This window comes from Chanodichthys erythropterus, chromosome 3, assembly GCF_024489055.1.
Source record: "Chanodichthys erythropterus isolate Z2021 chromosome 3, ASM2448905v1, whole genome shotgun sequence".
Classification (NCBI taxonomy): Eukaryota; Metazoa; Chordata; class Actinopteri; order Cypriniformes; family Xenocyprididae; genus Chanodichthys; species Chanodichthys erythropterus.
This window is the reverse complement of record NC_090223.1, coordinates 19,024,611-19,047,139: the sequence shown is the minus strand read 5'-3', so window position 1 is coordinate 19,047,139 and position 22,529 is coordinate 19,024,611. Positions and strand designations below refer to the sequence as shown.

General features: G+C 33.4%; 2 protein-coding genes across 3 annotated transcripts in view; one reads left to right on the top strand and one right to left on the bottom strand.

Moving 5' to 3' along the window:
* The window catches only part of LOC137017222 (uncharacterized), a 40,637-nt gene extending 21,487 nt beyond the window's left edge, over nt 1-19,150 (top strand). Inside the window, exons 5-19 of one of the 2 annotated variants that reach the window (XM_067381242.1) lie at nt 1,984-2,325; nt 4,823-4,843; nt 8,682-9,032; nt 11,785-11,871; nt 13,213-13,305; nt 13,476-13,550; nt 14,323-14,436; nt 14,868-15,002; nt 15,185-15,268; nt 15,843-15,941; nt 16,246-16,338; nt 16,846-16,941; nt 17,140-17,238; nt 18,302-18,330; nt 18,458-19,150. In XM_067381242.1, the coding sequence (XP_067237343.1) occupies nt 1,984-2,325; nt 4,823-4,843; nt 8,682-9,032; nt 11,785-11,871; nt 13,213-13,305; nt 13,476-13,550; nt 14,323-14,436; nt 14,868-15,002; nt 15,185-15,268; nt 15,843-15,941; nt 16,246-16,338; nt 16,846-16,941; nt 17,140-17,238; nt 18,302-18,330; nt 18,458-18,565 (1,826 nt within the window). In that variant the 3' untranslated portion in view covers nt 18,566-19,150. The remainder of the gene's footprint in view (nt 1-1,983; nt 2,326-4,822; nt 4,844-8,681; nt 9,033-11,784; nt 11,872-13,212; nt 13,306-13,475; nt 13,551-14,322; nt 14,437-14,867; nt 15,003-15,184; nt 15,269-15,842; nt 15,942-16,245; nt 16,339-16,845; nt 16,942-17,139; nt 17,239-18,301; nt 18,331-18,457) is intronic. The other variant, XM_067381243.1, reaches the window with a different exon arrangement.
* A 39-nt stretch (nt 19,151-19,189) lies between these two features.
* Nucleotides 19,190-21,261, bottom strand: tmem220 (transmembrane protein 220). The gene is made up of 6 exons (XM_067381244.1): nt 21,139-21,261; nt 21,025-21,054; nt 20,873-20,933; nt 19,596-19,719; nt 19,453-19,512; nt 19,190-19,347 (listed from the first exon to the last, which is right to left on the bottom strand). Exons 1-6 carry the CDS (start codon nt 21,232-21,234, stop codon nt 19,215-19,217), a joined length of 504 nt encoding a protein of 167 aa, XP_067237345.1. The 5' UTR covers nt 21,235-21,261; the 3' UTR covers nt 19,190-19,214.
* Nucleotides 21,262-22,529: the final 1,268 nt, after the last annotated feature.

Here is a 22,529-nt window from a genome sequence, read left to right as displayed (position 1 = left end):
ACCACACAATGCCGAATCCTTAGTTCATCTCACACAGTATTTGTCAATGAGCGCAATGAATGACATCAGAATGACAAATCCATGTGTCATTGTTCACTCCTTAGCCATGTTGTCAATATAACAGTGTACTATGTCAGTATTTCCTGATGTAAGCTATGGCTTTTATACCAAAATGTGCATAAGGCTGCACTGTTTCTGTACGGCATATTTCAACAGTACAAAATTATTTACAAATTGTATAGGATATTGATTGCAAGAGGCTGGACAGGATTCATTTAATGACTTAAACCTTGACCTAATTATGTTAATTTCAACAGAACCAGTAAAATATATTTTGTTCAACATGACATAAGCAATTGATAATGTAAGACACAACAGTTGTACTTAATTGCATTAATGTATAGACAGACAGACAAACAAACAGATAGATAGATAGATAGATAGATAGATAGATAGATAGATAGATAGATAGATAGATAGATAGATAGATAGATAGATAGATAGATAGATAGATAGATAGATAGATAGATAGTAATTTTGGGGGCAAAATTCAAAAGCCCCCCTAAACAGTAATAATATATGTATATATATAAAATGTAAGACAAGTATTAACATCAGCCATTCTCATTAAAGTGCCTGAGCTGCAGAGATGGAAAAAGTACACAACTCCATTACTTGAGTGAAAGTATAGATACTGGATAAATATTACTACATTAAAAGTGAAAGTTGTAAAGACATATTTTTACTTTAGTAAAATTTAGGGGTGTAAGAAAATATCGATACACGTGAATATTGCGACATTATGTTTGGCGATACTGTATCGATTCTCAAAAACACTGTATCGATATTTGTTTATTTATTTATTTACATCCAAGGTTCATGGGTTTGTGTTCGGTTAAGGCAACTTGGCAGGCAAATCCATAAAAAAATAATTTGACTGACCATACTTCATACTGAAACTTTAGCTCTAAAAGCACAGACAATATCAATTTCAAGCCTTCACCAGAAATTAAAAGTTCCTCAATTAAAAGACCTCAATATGTTTCGGTTGGACGGTGAGTTTTTGAAAGCTGTGATATGGTTCATTTTAGGCAAACAAAGCAAACATTTAAAACGAAACAAATTTTTAATCTTTTCAGAAAACTGAAACATACTTTCTAAGTATGGCCATGGGTGTGCTGAGGAACCATCTTCCTCCATTTTGCCATCAACTGATCAGTGTTCAAAAAATTTTCATTTTTCATTTTAGAGAAGAAAAAAAATCATCCACTGACTTTCAAAGTTTCTACATAGAAATGACTTTGGAGGATCATGATAGAGTGAAAAGTACGATATTTGTCTTTCAAATAGTGAAGTTAAAGTCAGAAGTTTCCAGAAAAAAATAATACTCAAGTACATTTTTAGTATCTGTACTTTACTTAAGTACAGTACTCAAGTAAATGTACTTGAGTCCACCTCTGCTGAGCTGTAAAGTGACTGACTTATATTGCACTGTAAAGTGAATTCAATTATATTGCAGTGTGTCCAAGGAGTAATGAAACAATCTGTCCTTGATGATACAGTTTGTGTGAGACTCGTTTTGTGTGATCAGTGACGCTGAGAGCAGCAAGTAGAGTTTAGGAAAACTATTTGAATACAATCATTGTTTTTGCAATTCCCATTGGTGCTGCTGATAGTGGAGAAATTATACAAATCATATTTAAAATCATATTTGATCTCGTGATCAGGGCTACAGCTCATATTGTGTGATTGTGGTTCTGAGGGAAACAAGGCTTTAAGCTTCATGAGGTTGAAAGTGCATCTGTTATCTTCTGCTAATCAATGTTGCTGAATTTAAAGAATTATAGAAGAATAATTAACTACAACTCTGACTAAAATGTTGTCTCTCCAAACAAAGCTTTGTGTGTTTGTTTCAGTTTTCTGATATTACAGTACCTCTTCATGATACTTCACATTAGAAACAAACTGTCTTTTCATTTTCAGGTTTCACTGTGACATATTCTCAAGACACACTTGTTGATCTGGGATCTTCAGTGGTTTTGCGCTGTTATAGTGTTAAACCTTTACAAGTGGAGGATCTGAAAGTGGAATGGAGAAGAACAGACACTAAAGCTCTGGTTCATCTGTATCAAGATGGAGAGAGTCGACCAGAGAAACAGCACGAAGATTATCATGATAGAGCTCATTTCTTTACTGATCAGATTCAACATGGAAACTTCTCCCTCCGTCTGGACAATCTGAGAGCTGAAGATGAGGGAAAATACACATGTAAAGTTTACAGACAGAAGAAGTGTGTGTTTTCAACTCAGATTACTCTGGAAAAGGGTAAGTGAATAGATGAATAAAAGTTGATGCAGTTTTAACCATTATATCAGTATAAAATTGGTCTTGACAGACTTTGTCGTAAAGCAAGTTCATTCATAAAATGCCATAGTTTGTCAAGCAAATAAGTCAAACATGCAGTGGCCCAAAAAGGTGTTTCAGCGCTTAAAGCAAAATTTAAACATCACATAAACTGTGAACATGTTACACAAATGCAAAATGACTGAATATTTATGTCTTAGTTTTCAACACATCTATTATCTTAACATTTCAAACCGCATTAACTTTTTTATGTGAAATCAAATTTACCTTGATCTTTTGACATATAAGAGGTCATTGTAGTTTAAAAATATCCTGTAAGTTTCAGAACTCAAAACATCCTTGTTAGTCCAACAGCTTTTATTGAAACCAAGCTCAGAAGACGACTCGTTTCAGATTTTGTCACATTATGACGTAATATATTATAATACACTATAGTGTGATGAAAGACCACCTCTGCAGAATCAGATCAACACCTCAGGAGAGAAAAGTGATACAGGATCACGAGACTAAAACATATCATGTTTCAAAGGATCCTAATGTTAGGAAAGTGGTTATTTATTTTCACTGTGATTGTCTCCGTACACTCTAAAAACACTAAAAACAACTCAGTTTGCTTGTTTTGTGCTAGGTAAATATAGGACAGGACACATGTTGGGCTAATTTTACCCAGCAAATTGGGTTGTTTATTTAACCCAACATAATGGGTTGATTTTTTAAATTCATTTTTACTCAAATAAAACACACACACAATATATAAATAAATAAACCAAAAAGTTTAGCAAAGCATTTGGGGTTTTTTAGAGTGTATAGAACGTAATTTGTTTGTTCTGTACATTTCATTGTGGATCCTTTGGTAAATCAGTCTCAGTTTTAATGCAGGCTTTGCAAACAGACGTTTACTGTGAGATATGTACTCGACAGCAATGTCGCAACTTGTAGTAACATATTCTAATGTCTGATCTGTGATCAGTAGCCACATTTACATGGCCACCTTTTATTTTAATCCAAAATCATGAATCTGAAATCATTCTGGTTGATGAATCCGAACATAATGTTTACATGGACGCTAAATAAAGTGATCGGTTTGATGTTTAAGTGTCGCAAGCTTCAAATCATATTTAATATTTTGACATGTAAAAATGCAAACAAGGTGTCTCCAGATGAGAGTCTGAAGCGAGCATTAGTGGGACAGCGCTGTCCTGCAGCACCTCAGACGATGAGTGGAAAGATATTTTTGATTGACACGGCAGTCATTGATTATATTCAACGACAACATAAGCTTGATCCGTGCGTCATACGTTCCACATCATTCATCCAGTTTCAGTTTCAATCCAATCAAGTGTTTACACGTCCTATCGTACAGATTAGAAAAGGTTTAAACCATCCCTCTCAAGCAGATTGGGCATTTTGATTCCGATTGAGGTGTTTACATCGACCATTTTCATTCGGATTGACCTTTTAAACTGATTGTAATCTAATCAGAATACAATGCTTCATGTAAACGCATGTTGTTATATCTGATATGTAATGAATTATGTAACCTCAGACATTCTTTGTCTCAGAATCATTTGCTTATATGTTAATAAATTCTATACTGTAATCATTATGATCACATCACAACATGTAATAACTGCTTAACGAGCTCATTGTTTCTGCCTAAATAAATTAATAGGTACATGTTAGCTAACTGCATGCAGAAATCGAGGTGCAATGACGAAATCACTGCATTCATGCGCTCAACAGATGTCTGTCATTGGCTAAAATGCTCAACGCTGAAACCTTTCATGAGACTGGAGTAGATTTAAATATAGTACAACAATCAACACTTTTCACAATTAGTTAATCTAGACAGCTGTTATAGTAAAAGTGTGCTAAAGATTTACAGACAGTTCCACATGTAACACTTATTTCATATGCAAAGATGTCAGCCAATCACAGCAGAGGGTTTCACACTGAAGTCTCACAGCAGACACGCCCCTTCAGACAGAGTTCAAATCAGAGAGCTAAAATCAGAGTAGAAAATATCCTTTTATTTCTAAATTATGACAATTTTGACAAATCATACTAACGTCATAAGTGCACTTCAGGAAACATAAAAAAATGCCCCCATGACCCCTTTAAAGTGTGCTTGTACATTTTTTAATCAATAAATGACACTGTTTTTGCTTTGATATCTACTGTATGAACATCCAGACATTTTTAAATGTGTCTTAAGTGTCCAGATAATCTTTTGAAGCTGTGGTACGTTAACTGGTGTAATTGTTCAATTTAAAAGAAAAGCAAAACTAGAAGAAATTTCCATCAGCACATGCTACTAAAATAATCATTGATAATAGTTAAATAACAAATAATATAATTTTAATAATTAAATCATGATTACAGAACATTTAACCTGTTACACTGTAAAGCTTTTGTTCAATTTGACTGAAATGTTGTTTTTGTTTTTCTTTCTCCCTAGTTGTCTCAAAGATTTTTAAAGGTAAGTGAACAGATAAAACAGAAATGAAGACTGAGCCTAATCAATACATGATTTTCATTTTGTTGATTATCTACAGTATTAAACATAACTAGTCAGTGTAAATAAAGTCATAAATATAATTGTGAGATACTGTAATGCACCGCTGATCTGATCATTATCAGGTGTAATTTTTTAGATAGTAAAGGATCTCCTCTATGAACTCTGAACATGTATTCCTGGATGGGACATGTTTTATTCATCTCTGATAATGGGTTTGTCCTGTGTTAGAGATAGAGTTGGGTATCATTTGAATTTTAGCAATTCTGATTCTGCTTATCCATTCTATATTATTGATTCCTAGTTTCAATTCCAATAAGGTATTAAAAATAAATAGATATTCACATTTATTTGAAACTTTTTGCAAAACCCCTAATTGCAGCTGAATATGAACAAAAATCAACAGGCTAAATAACAATTACACAAGCAACTTTAGCCTATGGTTTTAACATAAATACACTCAGTAATTAAATTTGAAAACAAAAAACTAATTATCAATAGCTCAAATAAATACAACTGAACAAAGATACAAATGAAATAGACAATGATTTAAGATTTTCAGGTAGGTCTAATATTCATATACAGAAACTGTAATCAAATGTAAAGTAACACTGCACTTTATAAATAAAATATACATCACAAATATAGTTTCAACAGTTATTCAGTCAAGATCAGTGAGTGAATTTTCTCTTTGGCTTTTGTAGTTTGATTAATGTTAATTACACAGACAGGATTATTAGTCTGCTGTCACTTTAAGACTGAATGCACGGATCCAATATACTGTTACACAAGCGTTTTCTTTCTTTCTTTCTTTCTTTCTTATCTTCACTTAAAGCCAGGTTCACACTGTAGGATTTTGGCCACAGTTTGATCGTCTGAGACAAATTTTGCAAATCCTCAAAGATTCCTCTGATCCTAGGCTAAAATCTGTAGTCTTTGATCGCTAGTTTAATGTTCACTGACAGGCAATGAGTCGCCGTTGCGATCACATTTTACCTCTGACGAAATTCTGGCAGCTTCAGAAGATTTTGCACACAGTCCTGCAGTGTGACTTCTCCTACGGTGACTGGCACTTTGTCTTAGTTTTTGAAGACAAGCCATAATCAATGCTAGAGATTTCTTTGTTAGCCATCATTTCAATCCCGCATATACTGTAATGCAGCTCACAGTCACCGCACGTGTCGTGGGATGAAGTAAAACTCTGTACGAGTCTTCTTGTTTGCATCCGTTTTTAACACGTTTTGACTGTCGTACAGTCTGACATTAATGACAACTGACATGAGGATCATGTTTGTTCAGTCTGACAAGCAACAATCATAAAGGACTATTATAAATACAGTACAGTGTGCACCGGCTTAAGACAAAAGCAACTGTTTACAGATTTTTTTACATAGTTATGTATGTATTTATCCGTTCAAGTGCAAGAAGACACCAAAGAGGTAATACTTTAGAATACTGTTCAATCATTAATGAATAACTACATCAATGCTCATTTAGCTCTTGTCTTAATATAAGCCCTGTCTGTGAAACCAGGCCCTAATATTAAAGTGTCTTTGGTGTTTCAATGGTTTTTATGGAAGCAGAACAGGAAATCAAGGGTAACGCAGATACGACATCATTGACAGGTGACGCAAAGACACGGTCCGTTACACTGGTTAAAACTGTGAATTTCTCTGGATTTAAACATTGTTGGAAACATTTGGCATAATGTAAGTACAAAAGTCAAAAAAATATATAACACTATGCAAGTGGTCTTTGGATATTTTAAAGACCCCCTGTGGTGAAAATCAAGTTTTTAATGTTGTTAATATGTCTATGTAGTGTTTTTAATATGCTTTAAGACAAACCATGTGCAAATTCATAAGTCAGCACCATTGCTGAGGATTTTATGTTTGAAACTGAGTAAACCAAAGACGCGCGGTTTGAAATCTGTGGTGTTTGTGATGTCACAGACTACCTTGTAACCAATCAGAACAACGTGCTGCAGGCTTTAGCATATCATTAACTATGACCGCTCTGAAGCTGGAAAGTCTCGAGAGAAGCCAGGTTATCCCGGTATATTTTCTGTTGATATGAAAAATTGTGTAGATTTAGCAATCTAGCAAGTCTATTACGATGTTATGATGAACTATATGTCTTTCTCCACTGACGTTCTGAGTTGTTCAAAGCGTTTGTAAGGATACTGATTGTTAGATGGCAGCTGTCTGACTCTCAGATGAAGAACAGGCACGGTGTGTGTACATTAGCAACACATTATTAGCTGTTTGATAGTCAAGCAAAAGGCTATCTGTATATTAATTAATATTAATTGAACCGTCGTAAGGGCTGTGCCAAGTGTGTGAGCGCATAGGAGCTCGTGCCAAAGTAAAGTGACAGCTGACTTGAAGTAAAGCCAATAAAGTTCATGTTTTTGTCCTTAGAAATATTTTAATACTATAAAACATAGCTAAAACTATATTGCTCTGAGCGTGTGCGTGTGACCCTGATTCATGTGCATATGTCAGTCCGTGTGGAATCGCACGTCAAGTACAGATAGCTTTATTCAGTCCATTATAAATTTTGATTTTGGCCGCCTCTGGAATGGATCAAACCATAGATATTAGCCTACCTGATAAATTCAGATAAATACGCTGGAAATCCGTGCTTATTCAAGGATGTGCACTTATTTCATGTAGCCTATATCCACAACACAAACAACAAATTGCTCGTCACTGCAGCAACAGTAGTCTCTCCGAGCTGGCGTGAGTGAGTGGAGGTGGAGCTAATTTTCATATTCATTGATCCATGTATATTAAATGAGACATGGTTGTAGAGTTACATTCAAGCTATTTTAAGGCATGAAGAAATTTTTTTCACTTGATTTTTTTTTTTAAATATGTCATTTTGGTGATCAAAGATGAGTTTAAGGGATAAAATAATTGACTACAGGGGGACTTTAATGGAAAAATATTACTTATTGTGCCTTTAAATACAATATTATAAATGTTAAAAACTGATTAAGTTGCATATATAAAATATTATTTTATAATATAATTTTGTTGAAAAATAAACATAAAGTGGGTCAAATCCAAGGAGCTCTTAAAGAATTTTACACAAATAAAATGTTTAGGTTACTGTCTCTTAATAAATCAGCAGTAATTGATGTGATTGTATTGTTGTTTTCAAAGCTTGTTTTAATTTTATTACTCATTTTATTCATTTTCGAGTACACAGAAAAATAAAGTAGTGATCATCACAAGAAATTATGTTTTGTTATGTCAAGATGACAAGAAAATTAAGTTGAGATCATGAGAAAACAAGAAAGAAAAATAATAATAATCCATGGCCTCTCAGGGCTTCCATACTGTTGTGAGTGCTGTTCTCACTTTATTCTCAAACATTTGATCAAATATAGAATTTTCTGGAATCATTTAGTGTCTGTTATTGGCAGAATTGCCACTAAATGTACACAATAACTAAACAACTTTATCTAGTGCTAGTGTAAAAGTACCCATGGTGCATCTGGATCACACTTCTGCTCTGCTAATTTGTCTGATGACCACAAATGCACAGGAAGAAACATAAAACAGAGAAAATGATCTTGTTTAGTATATTATTTTTGAATAATCAAGTTTTCAAACTAAATAAATTGACTGATAATTAAAAGAAAAATGTGAATTAAGCCGAAATACAGTAATTCTCGAATCTCAATACTGCATCATGTTCAAAATACCATTTTTTTTATTTTTTTTTTTTGCTTTAACAAAAGGTCACATTATGAGCAAAAGTGTTTTTTTTTTGTTTGTTTGTTTGTTTTTTACAGTGAAAGTTTCCTCTGCGCCTCTGGTTTTTCCTCTGGGATCTTCAGTGGTTTTGCCCTGTTATTGTGATAAACGTTTACCATCAGAGGGTCTGAAGGTGGAGTGGAGAAGAACAGACTCAGACTCAGAGACACTGGTTCATCTGTATCCAGATAGAGAGAGTCGACCAGAAGAAAAACATAAGGATTATCATAATAGAGCTCATTTCTTTACTGATCAGATTCAACATGGAAACTTCTCCCTCCGTCTGGACAATCTGAGAGCTGAAGATGAGGGAAAATACACATGTAAAGTTTACAGCGAACAGAGATCTGTATTTTCAACTAAAGCTAATTTGGAACCAAGACTACTTGGTAAGTGAACATACAGTCATGGTAAATTAATAAATCACATAAATTTTGTTTTGCAAAGTTTGCTGCTTCAGTTGTTGTGGTGTTGATTCACATTGTTTCTAGATTATTGTGCAGAGTGTTAAGATGCATTTTAAATCGACAAGAAGTTTAATTGGTCAAAAAAAAAAAAAAAAGAAAGAAAGAAAAGAAAGAACTTTATCACAAAAACTTAACTTTTTTTCGGCCCTGGCACTAAATGACCAGAAACATCATTTCACGAATCGAGTACTAGTCAGGAAAAATCACTCTATTATTCTGACTGAGTTATAGGAGCAGACTGATTGCTATATAAAAAGAGGGAAGAAGTGCTTCCAGTCATTGTGTTCTTGTGTTAGCAATGGTAACCTCCAAAGAAAGACATGCAGCACCATCGTTTCGCTTCAAAATAGCCTTACATGCAAGGAAATTGCTGGAAAGAAAATTGCATCTGAAAGAACCAGATTGTTCTGGAGCAGTTTGGTGATGATTCGTGCATTTTCCAGCATGATGGAGCAGCATGTCACAAGACAAGAATGATAATGAAGTGACTCAGAGATCATTACATTGATGTTTTGGATCAGTGGCCATGCAACCCCAGATCTTAATCCCATAGAGAACCTGAGGTCAATCCTCAAAAAGCCCACAGATCGTGATCAACTCCGAGCATTAATAAGGCAAGAATGGATCAGATTTGGCCCAGAAGCTGATATCCAGCATACCAGAGTGAATTGCAGAGGTTATGAAGAAGTCTCAACACTGTACATATTGACTCTTAAATAAAAGCTTTCAAAATGTATCATTGTTTTTCAGTATACTACAGAAACGTGAGGACAAAAATCATCTCAAATACAGAAGCAGCAGTGTAAAAAATACCCACAATGCATCTAGCTCAGTACTGCTGCCTAGTGATTATCAAAACTATAGTTATGATGTACAGGAAGATAATTGAGAGATATCTGAAATATAATGTCTGTCATGTAACACCGCCCTGCCCAATGGCCTGTCTTAAATAATGAATCAAATTCCTTCCTTGATTTGCATTGTTCACTCTCTCGACTTGTTATTTAAAGAAAAAATATGTTCACATGTTTTTGATCCTGATGATTTTCTGCAGTAAAGTTTAGCCGATGCAACATTACTGGGCTTGTGTGTATTTTAGGAAAGCACAGATCGCATCTTATATTCCCGGATCGGGCAGGTTAAGTAATAAAAAATAACACTCAATTAAGAGATTACATGCGGCGTGGAGAATGTGCTGACACTCGTGTGTGAAAATGTTAAGAGGCACATTTATTTACACCAGTATTTCAGTTTTACTCAGCCAAAAAAGACAGGTCAGGATGAAGAAGATAGACATTCAGAACCAAATGCATATTTGTATTGATGATTGCAATTTGATTATTTTATATACGATTGTTGAATATATGAAACAGAAACATTTTGAAATGTTTCGACTCCTATCCAATTTTCTATTTATAAAAAAGGTCTTTTTTTTATTCAGGCTGGTTAAATTAATTTTTGTATGGCTACCAAAATCTGAAGGGTGCCTGCCTGAAGGGATACCAGAGAGTTTGACATTTTGTGAGCCCTGCTTTAAGGAAAATATTGTCTTTGGCTGTATTAAAGTTAATTTTAATAATTAGCATTTTTTTAGTTTGAATGAGACTGATTAGGCAATATTATTATGAAATATTTAAAAATTATGATGGATAAAAAGGGAGTATTTGTCATAGTTATGTTCAGTTTTGAGTTTGTTTTCTGTCATTGCTGTTGAGTTCTCAAGCCCGGGACACGCTGCACGATATTTGGCTGTCCCAGACGAAAGATTACCATGATGAAACAATCGTGGCGATTTCTGTGATCGTGGCTCTTAATCGGTGGTCCTTTGTCGTACAGTGAGAGAGGTTCAAAGTCGCGACCAAAGATAGCCTACGATATTTTCTGACAGTGTCAGAAATTCAACATGATCATCACACAGTGTGTTTGCTGAGAGACCTACGACTACTGTCCAGATAATAAAAATGCAACATGAAATCAACCCGACATGGTGCTAAAACTTAAAACCGCTTACCTCGAACTCTTTTCCCCTCCTCTTTTGCTGTTTCCTCTGTTTTTCAGCAAACATAAAAACTACAACTGCTGAAGTGATTCAACATGATTTATTATTTACCACTTGCACATGCTGATGACGTTTTGTTCATCTATAGAAACTTGAATTGTAGCTCACGACTCAACAGGTGTCATGATCGTACAGTCTACATGCTTGTCGTACCCAAGTTTAATAGATCCATGTCACACACTGTGATTTGTAATGATCATATAGGATTGATAAAATCGTGCAGTGTATCCTGGGCTTTAGTTAGTTACCTTGGTTACTCATTTGATTGGTCAACCTGTTTCCTAATTAGTTCCCTTTGTTTGCTCCTAGTGTTTATATGCCTGTGTTTCTGTGCTTGGTTGTCGGTTCTCGTTTATGCTTGAGTGAGGTTTGGTTACGTTTATATTGTGTTCTTGTTATTTTGGTTTGTTAGTAAAGGACTGTTTGAATTGATCTTCTTCTTTGCACCTGCTTATCATCATCTCACCAAACCGTGACAGTATTTCCTCATTTGTCAGTTGCTTTAGATAAAAAGTGTCTACTAAATGAATAAATGTGTATGTAAATGAAAATATTTAATTCAATCTTAATTTGCTAATGTAATAACACTGAAGTTATTTTCTATTCTCTCTCTAGATTCATTCCTCCGTCTTCATCTGTCTCTAGTCGTCTGTCCAAACATGATCATGTTCTTTGCTTTTGTCTTCTGGGGTGTTTCTGAAGGTGAGTGTTTCTAATCATGATACATCAATACATCTCAAAATAACACTACACCATATTAATTAAGCGTACACTTTAATTTTATTAGTTTTGTTTTATATCAGTATCATGTTTAAATAAAGTCTGTCCTCAGAAGCATTACAGCAGTGACTGAAGCAGCATGTGTTTCATTTCACTGTCTGATGTGTTTTGTGTCCTCTAATGACAATCACACTCCTGAGATCTTCCAGTCATATGCATGTTTGATAATACAGTAGCAATAAGTTTGTGAACCCTTTGAAAAGATTTCTGCGTTTATTACTGGTACTGATCTTTTAAGTCATGGTTATAGACAAACACTATCTGACTTCACTAATAACACACAAAGAGTTGTACTTCTCAGAAGTGTGTTGAAGACACTGAGCATCATTGACAGGGCCCTCAAGTGAACCTCTGTGTTACGACTTCACCAAAAGCTGATTGGAGTAAATGAAGGAGGTGAGATTGAAAGTGAGGGTTGAACAGATGCCCTGCTCTTAAATAAATGCACACAAAGTCAAATCTGTTTTTCTCAAAGAGTAGCTATAGTGAACTATGCTTCAATCCCAAAAGCTTTCACAGAAAACTGTGAAAGTCTTTGTTCGATGTGTCCACAATAAGAAAAACATTGAACAAGAATGGTGTTCATGAAGGACAACCACTGCTGTCTAAAAAATGAGGAACGCCTCATGTTTGCCCAAAACCACCTGAAAGGTCCACAACACTTGTGGGAAAATATTCTGTTGACAGCTGAGACGGAGACAAAGGTTGAAGTTTTTGGCTCTAATGCACAAGGTTTTATTCAGAGGAAACACGCACACCAACACCAAAACCTCTTCCCAACTGTGAAACATGGTGGAAAGAGCATCAAGGTTTAGTGCTGCTTTGCTGCCTCATGTCTGGACACTGAAGGATCGATGAAATTAAAAGTGTATCATGACACTTTACAGGAGAGATATTGTTCAACTGAAACAGACGTGTGGGAAAAAATGGTCCAGAATGTGTTAAAAGTCTTATAAGAAGCTATAAGAGAAACATTTAATGGAGGTTTTGCTGCTGAAGGAGGATCTACAAGTTACTAAATTCAATGGTTCACTTAGTTTCTCCACCCCGAACTGTGAAATATTATTCAATATAAATGTGAAAAGTACAAAATTGTGTGTTATTAGTTTTGTCAGCTTGTGTTTGTCGATAATTGTGAGGTAAATTAATATCAGCTCATATTTAATCAATGCAGAAATCCAGATATTTTCAAATAATTCACAAACTTATTCTTGTCACTGTAAATCAATGACATCTCATGATTAATATCTGTTTGTGTTTCAGGATCTGTGAATGAGACGGTCTGTTGTTGTGCTCTTTATTTTCTGAGACCTCTCCTGATACTCTGGGCGGCTCCATATATTAATAAGTTTGCAGGTATGATTCATTTGTAATGTATATAATCTTCATATATAATCTTTGTGTGAATGATTCGACTAAATAAAGTTGAATAAACCTTCAACATTAATCAGCGTTTTAGTGGCGTTTGTGTTTCATTGAGTTGGTGTTTATATGATATTATGATTATTATCTTTTCTGTTTTACAGACAAGATTAAAACATGGATTCTGAAATACAGTTATGTTGCAGAATATGTTGTTTTCTCAGTCGTTGCTTATTCAGGTAAACAAATACAAATATCAATCAGCTGTAATTATCATAAAAACATTAAAATGTACATTAAAAGATGATAAAATTATGGTTGTTAGAAATTTTGATGTAATTGTAAATCTGAATATTGAGTATCAAATCTAAAACAACAATATGACATAAATCATAACTTGCAGAAACATTAAACAGATCCACATGATCCATGATTTATGTTAATATGATCCTTCATGTGTTCAGTGAATCTCTGTATGTTTAGAGGACTGAATCACATTTCATGATCTTATTAAATTCACCCTGATCTACAGCTGATTATGAACAAAATCTGCTTCAAATGTCACACTAAAATATCACATGCATTCACATCAACTCAACTGAGTTTAAAACTGAAATTACAGACACATTATTCCTCATCATGAATGTGTTTATAATCTTCAGTCGGTGTTTACAGTGTCGATCTTCAGTGATTATAATGACAGCAGCGTCCGGTTTATAGTTTAGTTTTGATCTAGTTTAGTTTCGACCCGTCGCTCAATACATGTAGACTCGTATATAGTGTGTATTAAAGCACTAAAGCACTTTACACCAGCGTGAACCCAATGAACCTCAGATTATAACAGTGTAAATTATAGTAAAACAAGATGATTTACATAAAAACCCTCAGTTAAATGTTTCATCATTCTTCATGTTTCATTCACCTGTACTTATTATTATTATTATTATTATTATTATTTATAGTTTGATTAATATTTGATATTATTTGTTTTGATCTCTTTCTTTCTTCCAGCTCTTTTTTCGACTGCTTGGCAAAAACTTCTGAATTTTGCTGTATTTGACAGAGTCGTGATTATAGTCCTGTTTTCAGTCGTGTTTCTGTGCTGCTTCTGCAAAATCATTTACCGTGAGTATTTCTGTGATTTATTCATTTGTCTGAAACAGAGACTCACTGAGTGACGAGATGAAACTGTTCATCAGATTCACGGATCTGAACTTCCTTCATGACTTTACTGGAATAAATTCACACTAGATTCTGATACTGAAATACAAACATGTTTTAATGTTCAGATCTGATGTTTAGAGTATTATAGAAATACATATTGATCTTTTCATTAAATATCATAATATAGTTTTTATTAGAAACATTAAGAGTTTTTGAAGGTTATTGAATGACTTCATTACTGTTATTGATAATATGTTATAATATTTGATGATTTGTTCAGTTCTTCTGCTTTTGTTGTTGATTTTATTGTTTATTGTTGTAAATTGTGTCATTATAATGATTCAAAACTGAATCAAATAAGATCTTAATAACTGAAAATGTTTCTCTTATAGTTTTAGTCACAGAGATTGGAAAGAAAAAAGGACGGATAATTGAAATATTTGGCCTCGTGGCTGATATGATCTCTGATATTCTGCCTACTTTACAATTCGTCCTCCTGTTTTACACGTTTGGATCTGCTGGAGCAGGTGATTCATATTCATAATGATTTGAGTTTATTTTATTGATAGTTCAGATCAACACATTTGAACATGTTCATCTTCTCCAGTGTCACTTTAAAACACTCATTATTCACTCAAACTGATGTTCATTATGATTTACTGTCATCTGATAATATCCAACATTAATATGATTTCTCTGCTGTTTTCAGGATTCATCATCATTGTCATTTTACCAGTGTTTATGATGATGACGAATGACAGATGGTTTGCTAGATGCTATTATAGACTCGACTGTGAGTATTTGATGAATTCTGATCTGATCTCTGTTGAACTGCATCAATATCTCTGTTATATTGATCATCAGTGTGAGAAACACGTTACTCTGATCTGATCTGATTCACTGTAACGTGTTTATATTAGATAAAGATGTTTTGTGATGCGATAAAGTTGCTAGGGTATTCTGGGTGGTTTCTAGGGTGTTGCTATGCGGTTGCTAAGGTATTTGGTGTGGTTGCTAGAGGTTTACACACAAGCAAGGGAATATAATGAACCATGAGCACAAACACACACTAATTATTAATATGTATTTACTGTTTTGAGTAACTTCACTGATGAACAGATCAATAATAATCATGATTGATTCATCTGTCAATCATTCATCAATAATCATGATTCATTCATTGATTTCTGTTCAATCTCCAGCAGAAATTAATCATTTGATTCTTCAGTGATTTGAATCATGATGATCAGAGTTCAGATGTTTCTCTGATCATCTTCACATTGAGAGTCTTTATTCAGTTTATCCTCTGATCTCTGATCAGCTCTATTTCTGTCATGAAATCATTCTCTCTCTCTCGTCTCTTTCAGGTTCACGTTCAGTCATAAGAACAGTGATGATGATCTTCACATTAGTGATGAATGCAGTGATGATCGGTTTTTACATCATGACGCTGGAGAAAACAACAGGTGTGATCATATTTTAATAATGTTTGCAATTACAACACGTCATTGATCAAATATTAGTTTATTTTACAAAGTGTTTTCATGATAAAGTTCATTGTTATTAAATGTCAGAGTCGTGACAGAGTTGATCACATGATCAGGATATATAAAGGTTGATCACATGATCAGGATATATAATCTGATCTGTGTGTCGTTCATCTTCTCTCTCTCTCTCTGTCCTGTCTGATATCCTGTAATGAAAAAAAAAAAAAAAACTTTTTTATATATAAGAGAAGTGATTGTTTATTTGACTCTGATCAATCTACAGATCCTATTGGATGGGGCTGTGTGCTGGTGCTCCTGCAGATACTCTGGACAGTTATGAAGTTCACAGAGGGCTATTATTTCTCTTTTGATGAGGGTACAGTATTGATCATCTTCTCTGTTTGATGTTTTTCTTCATCAGTTTGAATTCATGTACAGTTAAATCCTCCAGTACTTCATGATTTTAAACACGCAGGACCAGAAATATTATCAGATTTGTGTGTTTAGAAGAGACACATAAAAAACTGTCCCTGTGTTTTATTATAGTTTTAATAGTTTTAAATCTGATTTCTGATGGAAACGACTGAATGTGACGCTCATCACTTTCATTGATTGATCTCATTAATTAACTGTAATTATCAGTTGAATTCATCATAGTTCAACACTGTAACATGATAAATTATGAATAACTGATAAACACAATCTGTAGAAGAATGAAGGGCTGAAATTAATCATATCAAACAACAGATTAATTACAAACAGTTAATAAGAAACTAAATACTTAAATCAAGCAAACAACGACTCATAAATCATTTTAAATGTGTATATTTATGTTTTTCTGTGTATCTGATCTTCATATTAAACATTTAAACTTTCATTACAGATTTTCATCGTTTTGTCCCGATGTATGTGTTTGGATCAGCTGGTTTTATTTTACTGACCTCCACTGCACTAATAACTGAACTGATACTGAAAACAGGTAAATCAACACTGAGGAAAATATTTCCAGAATAAAGTTCCTGGTAAATATATATATATATTTAAACATGTATTAATAAGAATCATTTTAAACTTGAGTGAATACAGAAATATTTCGAAGTGTCTCACATTGAGGCGGAAATCAGGATTATACAAATATAGACTGATTTAATTTCTCAGATATTCTCGTGTTTTTCAGTGAATGGTGATCGTACGGTTGGAGATCTGAGATTCATCGTCTTTCCGGTTGAATGTTTCTTTGCCGTATCTGTGCTGATTTCAGGATTATTTGCATCCCGTGAGTAAAAACCAAAACTGTTTCTATTACAAACCATCAGATCATTTCCATCACATGAGCTGATCTTCATCTGTTTTCTTGTCTCATGTTTCATTTGTCTTTCTTCAGAACAAACACGATTCATCAAATAAATGATCAATCCTTTAGTTTCTGCTGAAGTCTGATTCATTCACATATTTAACACCGTTTGTGCCTGTGTTTGTGTTGATTTGCTGCTGTTTGATTGACAGCGACTGAGAGACTCAAACACACTCATCAGAATCTGTTCATCTCAAACTAATGAGTCGAGGCTTGTGCTGCTTTGACACACAGAAGAGAGACACATCTCCAATGCACGATAAAATACATCATTAACAACTAGTTATTCAGTTCGGTTCTGTTCACACTGTAAGCGGTTGTCACTACTGTATTTTCCGAGAGTTAATTCATTTGTAGAATGTGGTTTTCACTCCTGTATTTTCTGAATTGTGTGAACAGAACAGGATTAGACACTAAAAGATGAACTGAAAGTGAATTTAGCTGCAGTGTGGACGTGACCGTAGTGAAGATGAATGACGGTTACAGAGAGAACAGCGTTATTATATCACAACCTCACAAACACTGAACAACACGAGATCATCACATGACCTGAGAGATGTGGAGCACATCTGTAATAAAATCATTATTCAGATCTTTGTGCTTGTCACTATTATTGTGTCATGTGTGTGAAGTGTTGATGTTTGTGTGTGTTGCAGTTCAATTTTTGTGTTTGTTTTGCTCTCTAGTTCATTCAGGTCATTGATTGGTCTGCAGTATTTCAGGGATCTTTCAGTGTCTGTGTTTTAGGCAGCAATTCAATTCAGTTTTATCTTTTTTTTTAACTTGAAGTGGTTTAAGTTGGTTAACAGTGTCTTAAACCACTCAGAGTCAATATTGAAGTTTATTAAAAGTAACAGCAGTTATTAAAATTGTCATTTTTTGAAGGTTTATGTGAATTAGTATTTATTTAATTTAATGTAACTGAGAATGATCAGATTCAAACAGATCCACTAATATCTTTTCTCTCTCTGTTCTGATGTTACAGAGATCAAAAACCGTCTGCAGTCTTGTCAGGTCAGTATCATTTATAAATCTGTGTTGATTTGAGATTTACAACATCAGAAGACTTTAACTTCATACATAATTCTCCAAATGTCTGAGGATGTGACATTGACACTGTTTTTGTCTTCTCTAAACACAGGCGGCAGTGAGATCTAGACGGGACAGAAGATCACAGCAGAAGCAGAAAACAGAAGAAACACAAGAGATGAAACGTCTGAAGACTGAAGATCAGGAGGAAATGGCCTGATTCAGTGGTGTCTCAAACATGATTATTCCTGATTTATCTCGAACTCTTCAAAACATTAAGGCACAAATTTCTGCTTTGAAACCACATGGATTGTGAAAAGCACTAAAAAAATGACACACTGACGGTTTGATCAAATCTCATGAGCAACATTGATCAAGCTGAGTTCAGTGTAAAGACGTTATTCATTGATAATATAATGTGTTTTCTTGGTTTTGTAAATAGCTGTAAATATATGCAGGATGTGATGAATTGTGTTACACTTTTACTTTGTATATATACGTGATGTTGATTTATTTATTTATTTTTTTTAACTGATTCTAGCAGTAAACCGAGTTCAACAGTGTAAATAAATCAGAAACACTGAATATTGAATCTTCAGATGGCAGATCAGATCCTTCATTACGACATTATCTACATTATAAAAGCATTACGACACATATAATGTTATGTACATTCAGATAAATGCAGGAGATTGAGAGAACAAAGACAAATAACATTATCATCATGCTTGAGCACTGGAGTTTGTTTTTCTACAATGTTTGAATTATTAAACATTTCTTGATCGTCTCTCATTAGCAGTGATCTTCAGTAAAGATCAGTTGATCTGCTGATCTGGAGCTCAGATGTGGTTTCTTCAGTGTTTGTCTGATCAGAGAGCAGTTGTACAGTGTTCAGGCCAGTGTTTCCTCAGCTCTGTGTTCATGTAGTAATAGATCCATGTGATGAAGGGAAACACAGTGATTCCCACAGCAGTGCAGATCCTCACGGAGCCGACAGAACTCCTACAGGACATAAAGAGATATTAATGCTCATAATATATAGCTGAAAAACATTCGTACTGAATCACAGCCTTCAGAACAACATTTATGCATGTTAAAAGCGTTTACCTTCCTGAATGTCTGCAGAGCAGCAGCCAGAAAACCGTCAGCAGGAGTCCACAACATTCCCTAAAGATTACACCGGTGAAATAAATCTGTTTTATTCCTCTAATGTGACTGAATCTGGGTTCAAAACTCTGAATTATTGTCACCTTCCTTCCTCTTGCTGGAAAATGTCTGTAATTCCCTCCTTATAAAGTTTCCAGCCCAGAATAAGTCCAAATGTAGAGGAAACAAGAACATGAAGATCAGCCGTTCTCCTCCATAATAATGACTCTGGAGAAAATTATAATTAATGCATTTATAAACTATAAATTATAGCATATAATCTCTTATGGTATGTGTGGTTTTGTATGTGAATAATGACATGCAAGTCATGAGTCATATCTTATTTACTGAATACAGTACAGACCAAAAGTTTGGAACCACTAAGATTTTTAATGTTTTTAAAAGAAGTTTCGTCTGCTCACCAAGACTACATTTATTTAATTAAAAATACAGTAAAAACAGTAATATTGTGAAATATTATTACAATTTAAAATAACTGTTTTCTATTTGAATATATTTCACAATGTAATTTATTCCTGTGAATAATATATTTGTGTACAATATTGTTTTTCAGGATTATTTGATGAGTAGAAAGTTCAAAAGAACAGTGTTTATCTGAAATCTAATCTTTTGTAACATTATAAATGTCTTTACTGCCACTTTTGATTGATTTAATGCATCCTTGCTGAATAAAAGTATTAATTTCTTTAATTTCTTTTCAAAAAAATAAAAATAAAAATTCTTACTGACCCCAAACTTTTGAACGGTAGTGTATAATGCGACAGAAGCTTTGTATTTCAGATAAATGCTGTTCTTTTGAACTTTCTATTCATCAAGGAATCTTGAAAAAAAAGTACACAACTGTTTTCAACATTGATAATAATCAGAAATGTTTCTTGAGCAGCAAATCAGCATATTAGAATGATTTCTGAAGGATCATGTGACACTGAAGACTGGAGCAATGATGCTGAAAATTCAGCTTTGCATCACAGGAATAAATTACTTTGTCAAATATATTTAAATAGTACACAGTTATTTTAAATTGTAATAATATTTCACAATATTACTGTTTTTTACTGTATTTTTAATTAAATAAATGTAGCCTTGGTGAGCAGACGAAACTTCTTTTAAAAACATTAAAAATCTTAGTGGTTCCAAACTTTTGGTCTGTACTGTATGTAGTCTTTGCACACTTGCACAGTTTGTTTCTAAATATAGTCTATTTATCGCTTGTCTTTTTACTGCATAACATTGTGCTTTATGATTTCTAGTGTTGTAAATAAATGTAAATAACTGATTTCTGGTGTATTTCTACTTCAGTCCACTAGATGGGAGCATCGCGTCTCAGTTTGATTCATGAAAATCTTCTTCAGTTTCTTACCTGTTATTTGTTGTTCACAACAAATCAAAAAGCACAATCCAGCTGGAACTGCATAACCAACCTGCAGAAATCATCAGAAACAATATCAGACACATGAATGTTTTAGAGCTCAGAAATAATGTTTCTCATTTAATGTGAAAGTGAATCTCTACCATCCACAAAGCAGCATCTGGATCATTGATCTGAAGATAAACAAACAAATAAGCAGAAAATGATCTCTTAATGTATTTACATTCAGTGTAATCAAAGCTGACAGTAACATTTACCTGCACGTAAGTCGCCAGAGAGAAAAACACTGACATGAATAAATTACAAACTCTCCAGATGATCTGAGAAAACGAGACTCTGATCTTGTTCTTCATTTGGACTCTTGTGCATTTATTCAAATGAGTTTATTAACATCTCTCTGCTCTAAACACACTGAACTTTATAACTACGGATTTCCGGACATGACGACTGCAGTGCAGGATGAAGCATTATGGGAAATGAAGTTTACGACACTGTTGCGCTCACAGGCCATTTGGATTCGAAATGCAAACAACAATCAATTAATACGTCTAATAAATATTTTTTTATTTAATTAAATAAATGATGTATCTAAGTATATTTGATTATTTTTAAGTCAGTAAAAAGTTGATTGGACACAGATAATGCTTCACACACTCATCATGAATCTGAGGAAGAGCTTTTGTTCAAGAATGATTCAGTTTTTTATAAAGATAAAAACTTGCAATTAAATATTCTATTCTATTCTATTCTATTCTATTCTATTCTATTCTATTCTATTCTATTCTATTCTATTCTAAATGTTGTCATACCAATAAAGGACATTTAAAATGAATTGATCTTCAGAGTTCATTATCAAATGTTAATATCTGTCAAAAAAGTCTTCTTTAATAAATAAATAAATGAATTTTATTTTAATTTTTTTAGCCTATGCGGTATATGTTGAGGTGAATCTGAATTTAGGTCTAATTTAACCCAAAAAATTAAAATAAAATAAATAATAATAATAAAAAAAAAACAGTATGAATAATGTTGTATAAAAATCTATGAAGAAATTTTATATTATTTATTTAGTTTTAGTGATTGGGACACTTTTTGCCCTTGAAATGACTTGGAAAAAGTCATAAAAAACAAAAACAAAACAAAAAATCTATGAAATATTCAATTTTACTCTAAATGTTGTCATATCAATAAAGGACATTTAATTTAAAATTAATTAATCTTCAGAGTCTCATATTCAACTGTTAATATCTGTAAAAATATTCTTAATAAATTGTTTAATGAAAAGGGATTTTTTTATTTATTTATTAAAAAAGTGTTCTTTAGTTAATTAGTTATTTTATTTTATTTTATTTTTGTAGCCAGTATATGTTGAAGTGAATCTGAATCTCACAAAGCCCATCAAGAATACATTTAGGTCTCATTTAACCTGAAAATTAAAATAAAATAAAGAAAAAACGGTATGAATAATGTTGTATATAAAAAAAAATATATAAAGAAATTTTATTGATTGGGACACTTTTTGCCCTTGAGATGAAAAAGTGTCCCAATCAACCCGAATTCACCATATAATATATTTTATTTTATTGTATATATTTAGTTCACTTTTATTTTATCCTTCATTATACAGCCTAAATGTGATGTTTGTTGA

Bases quoted from the DNA above. Each gene is read 5' to 3' on its own strand.
- tmem220 (XM_067381244.1), bottom strand. From the start codon at position 21,234: ATGAAGAACAAGATCAGAGTCTCGTTTTCTCAGATCATCTGGAGAGTT. The intron at 19,720-20,872 runs GTAAGAAACTGA...AATTTTCTCCAG, and splicing joins TTGTGAACAACAAATAACAG to AGTCATTATTATGGAGGAGA. The intron at 19,348-19,452 runs GTAAACGCTTTT...TATGTCCTGTAG, and splicing joins CTCTGCAGACATTCAGGAAG to GAGTTCTGTCGGCTCCGTGA.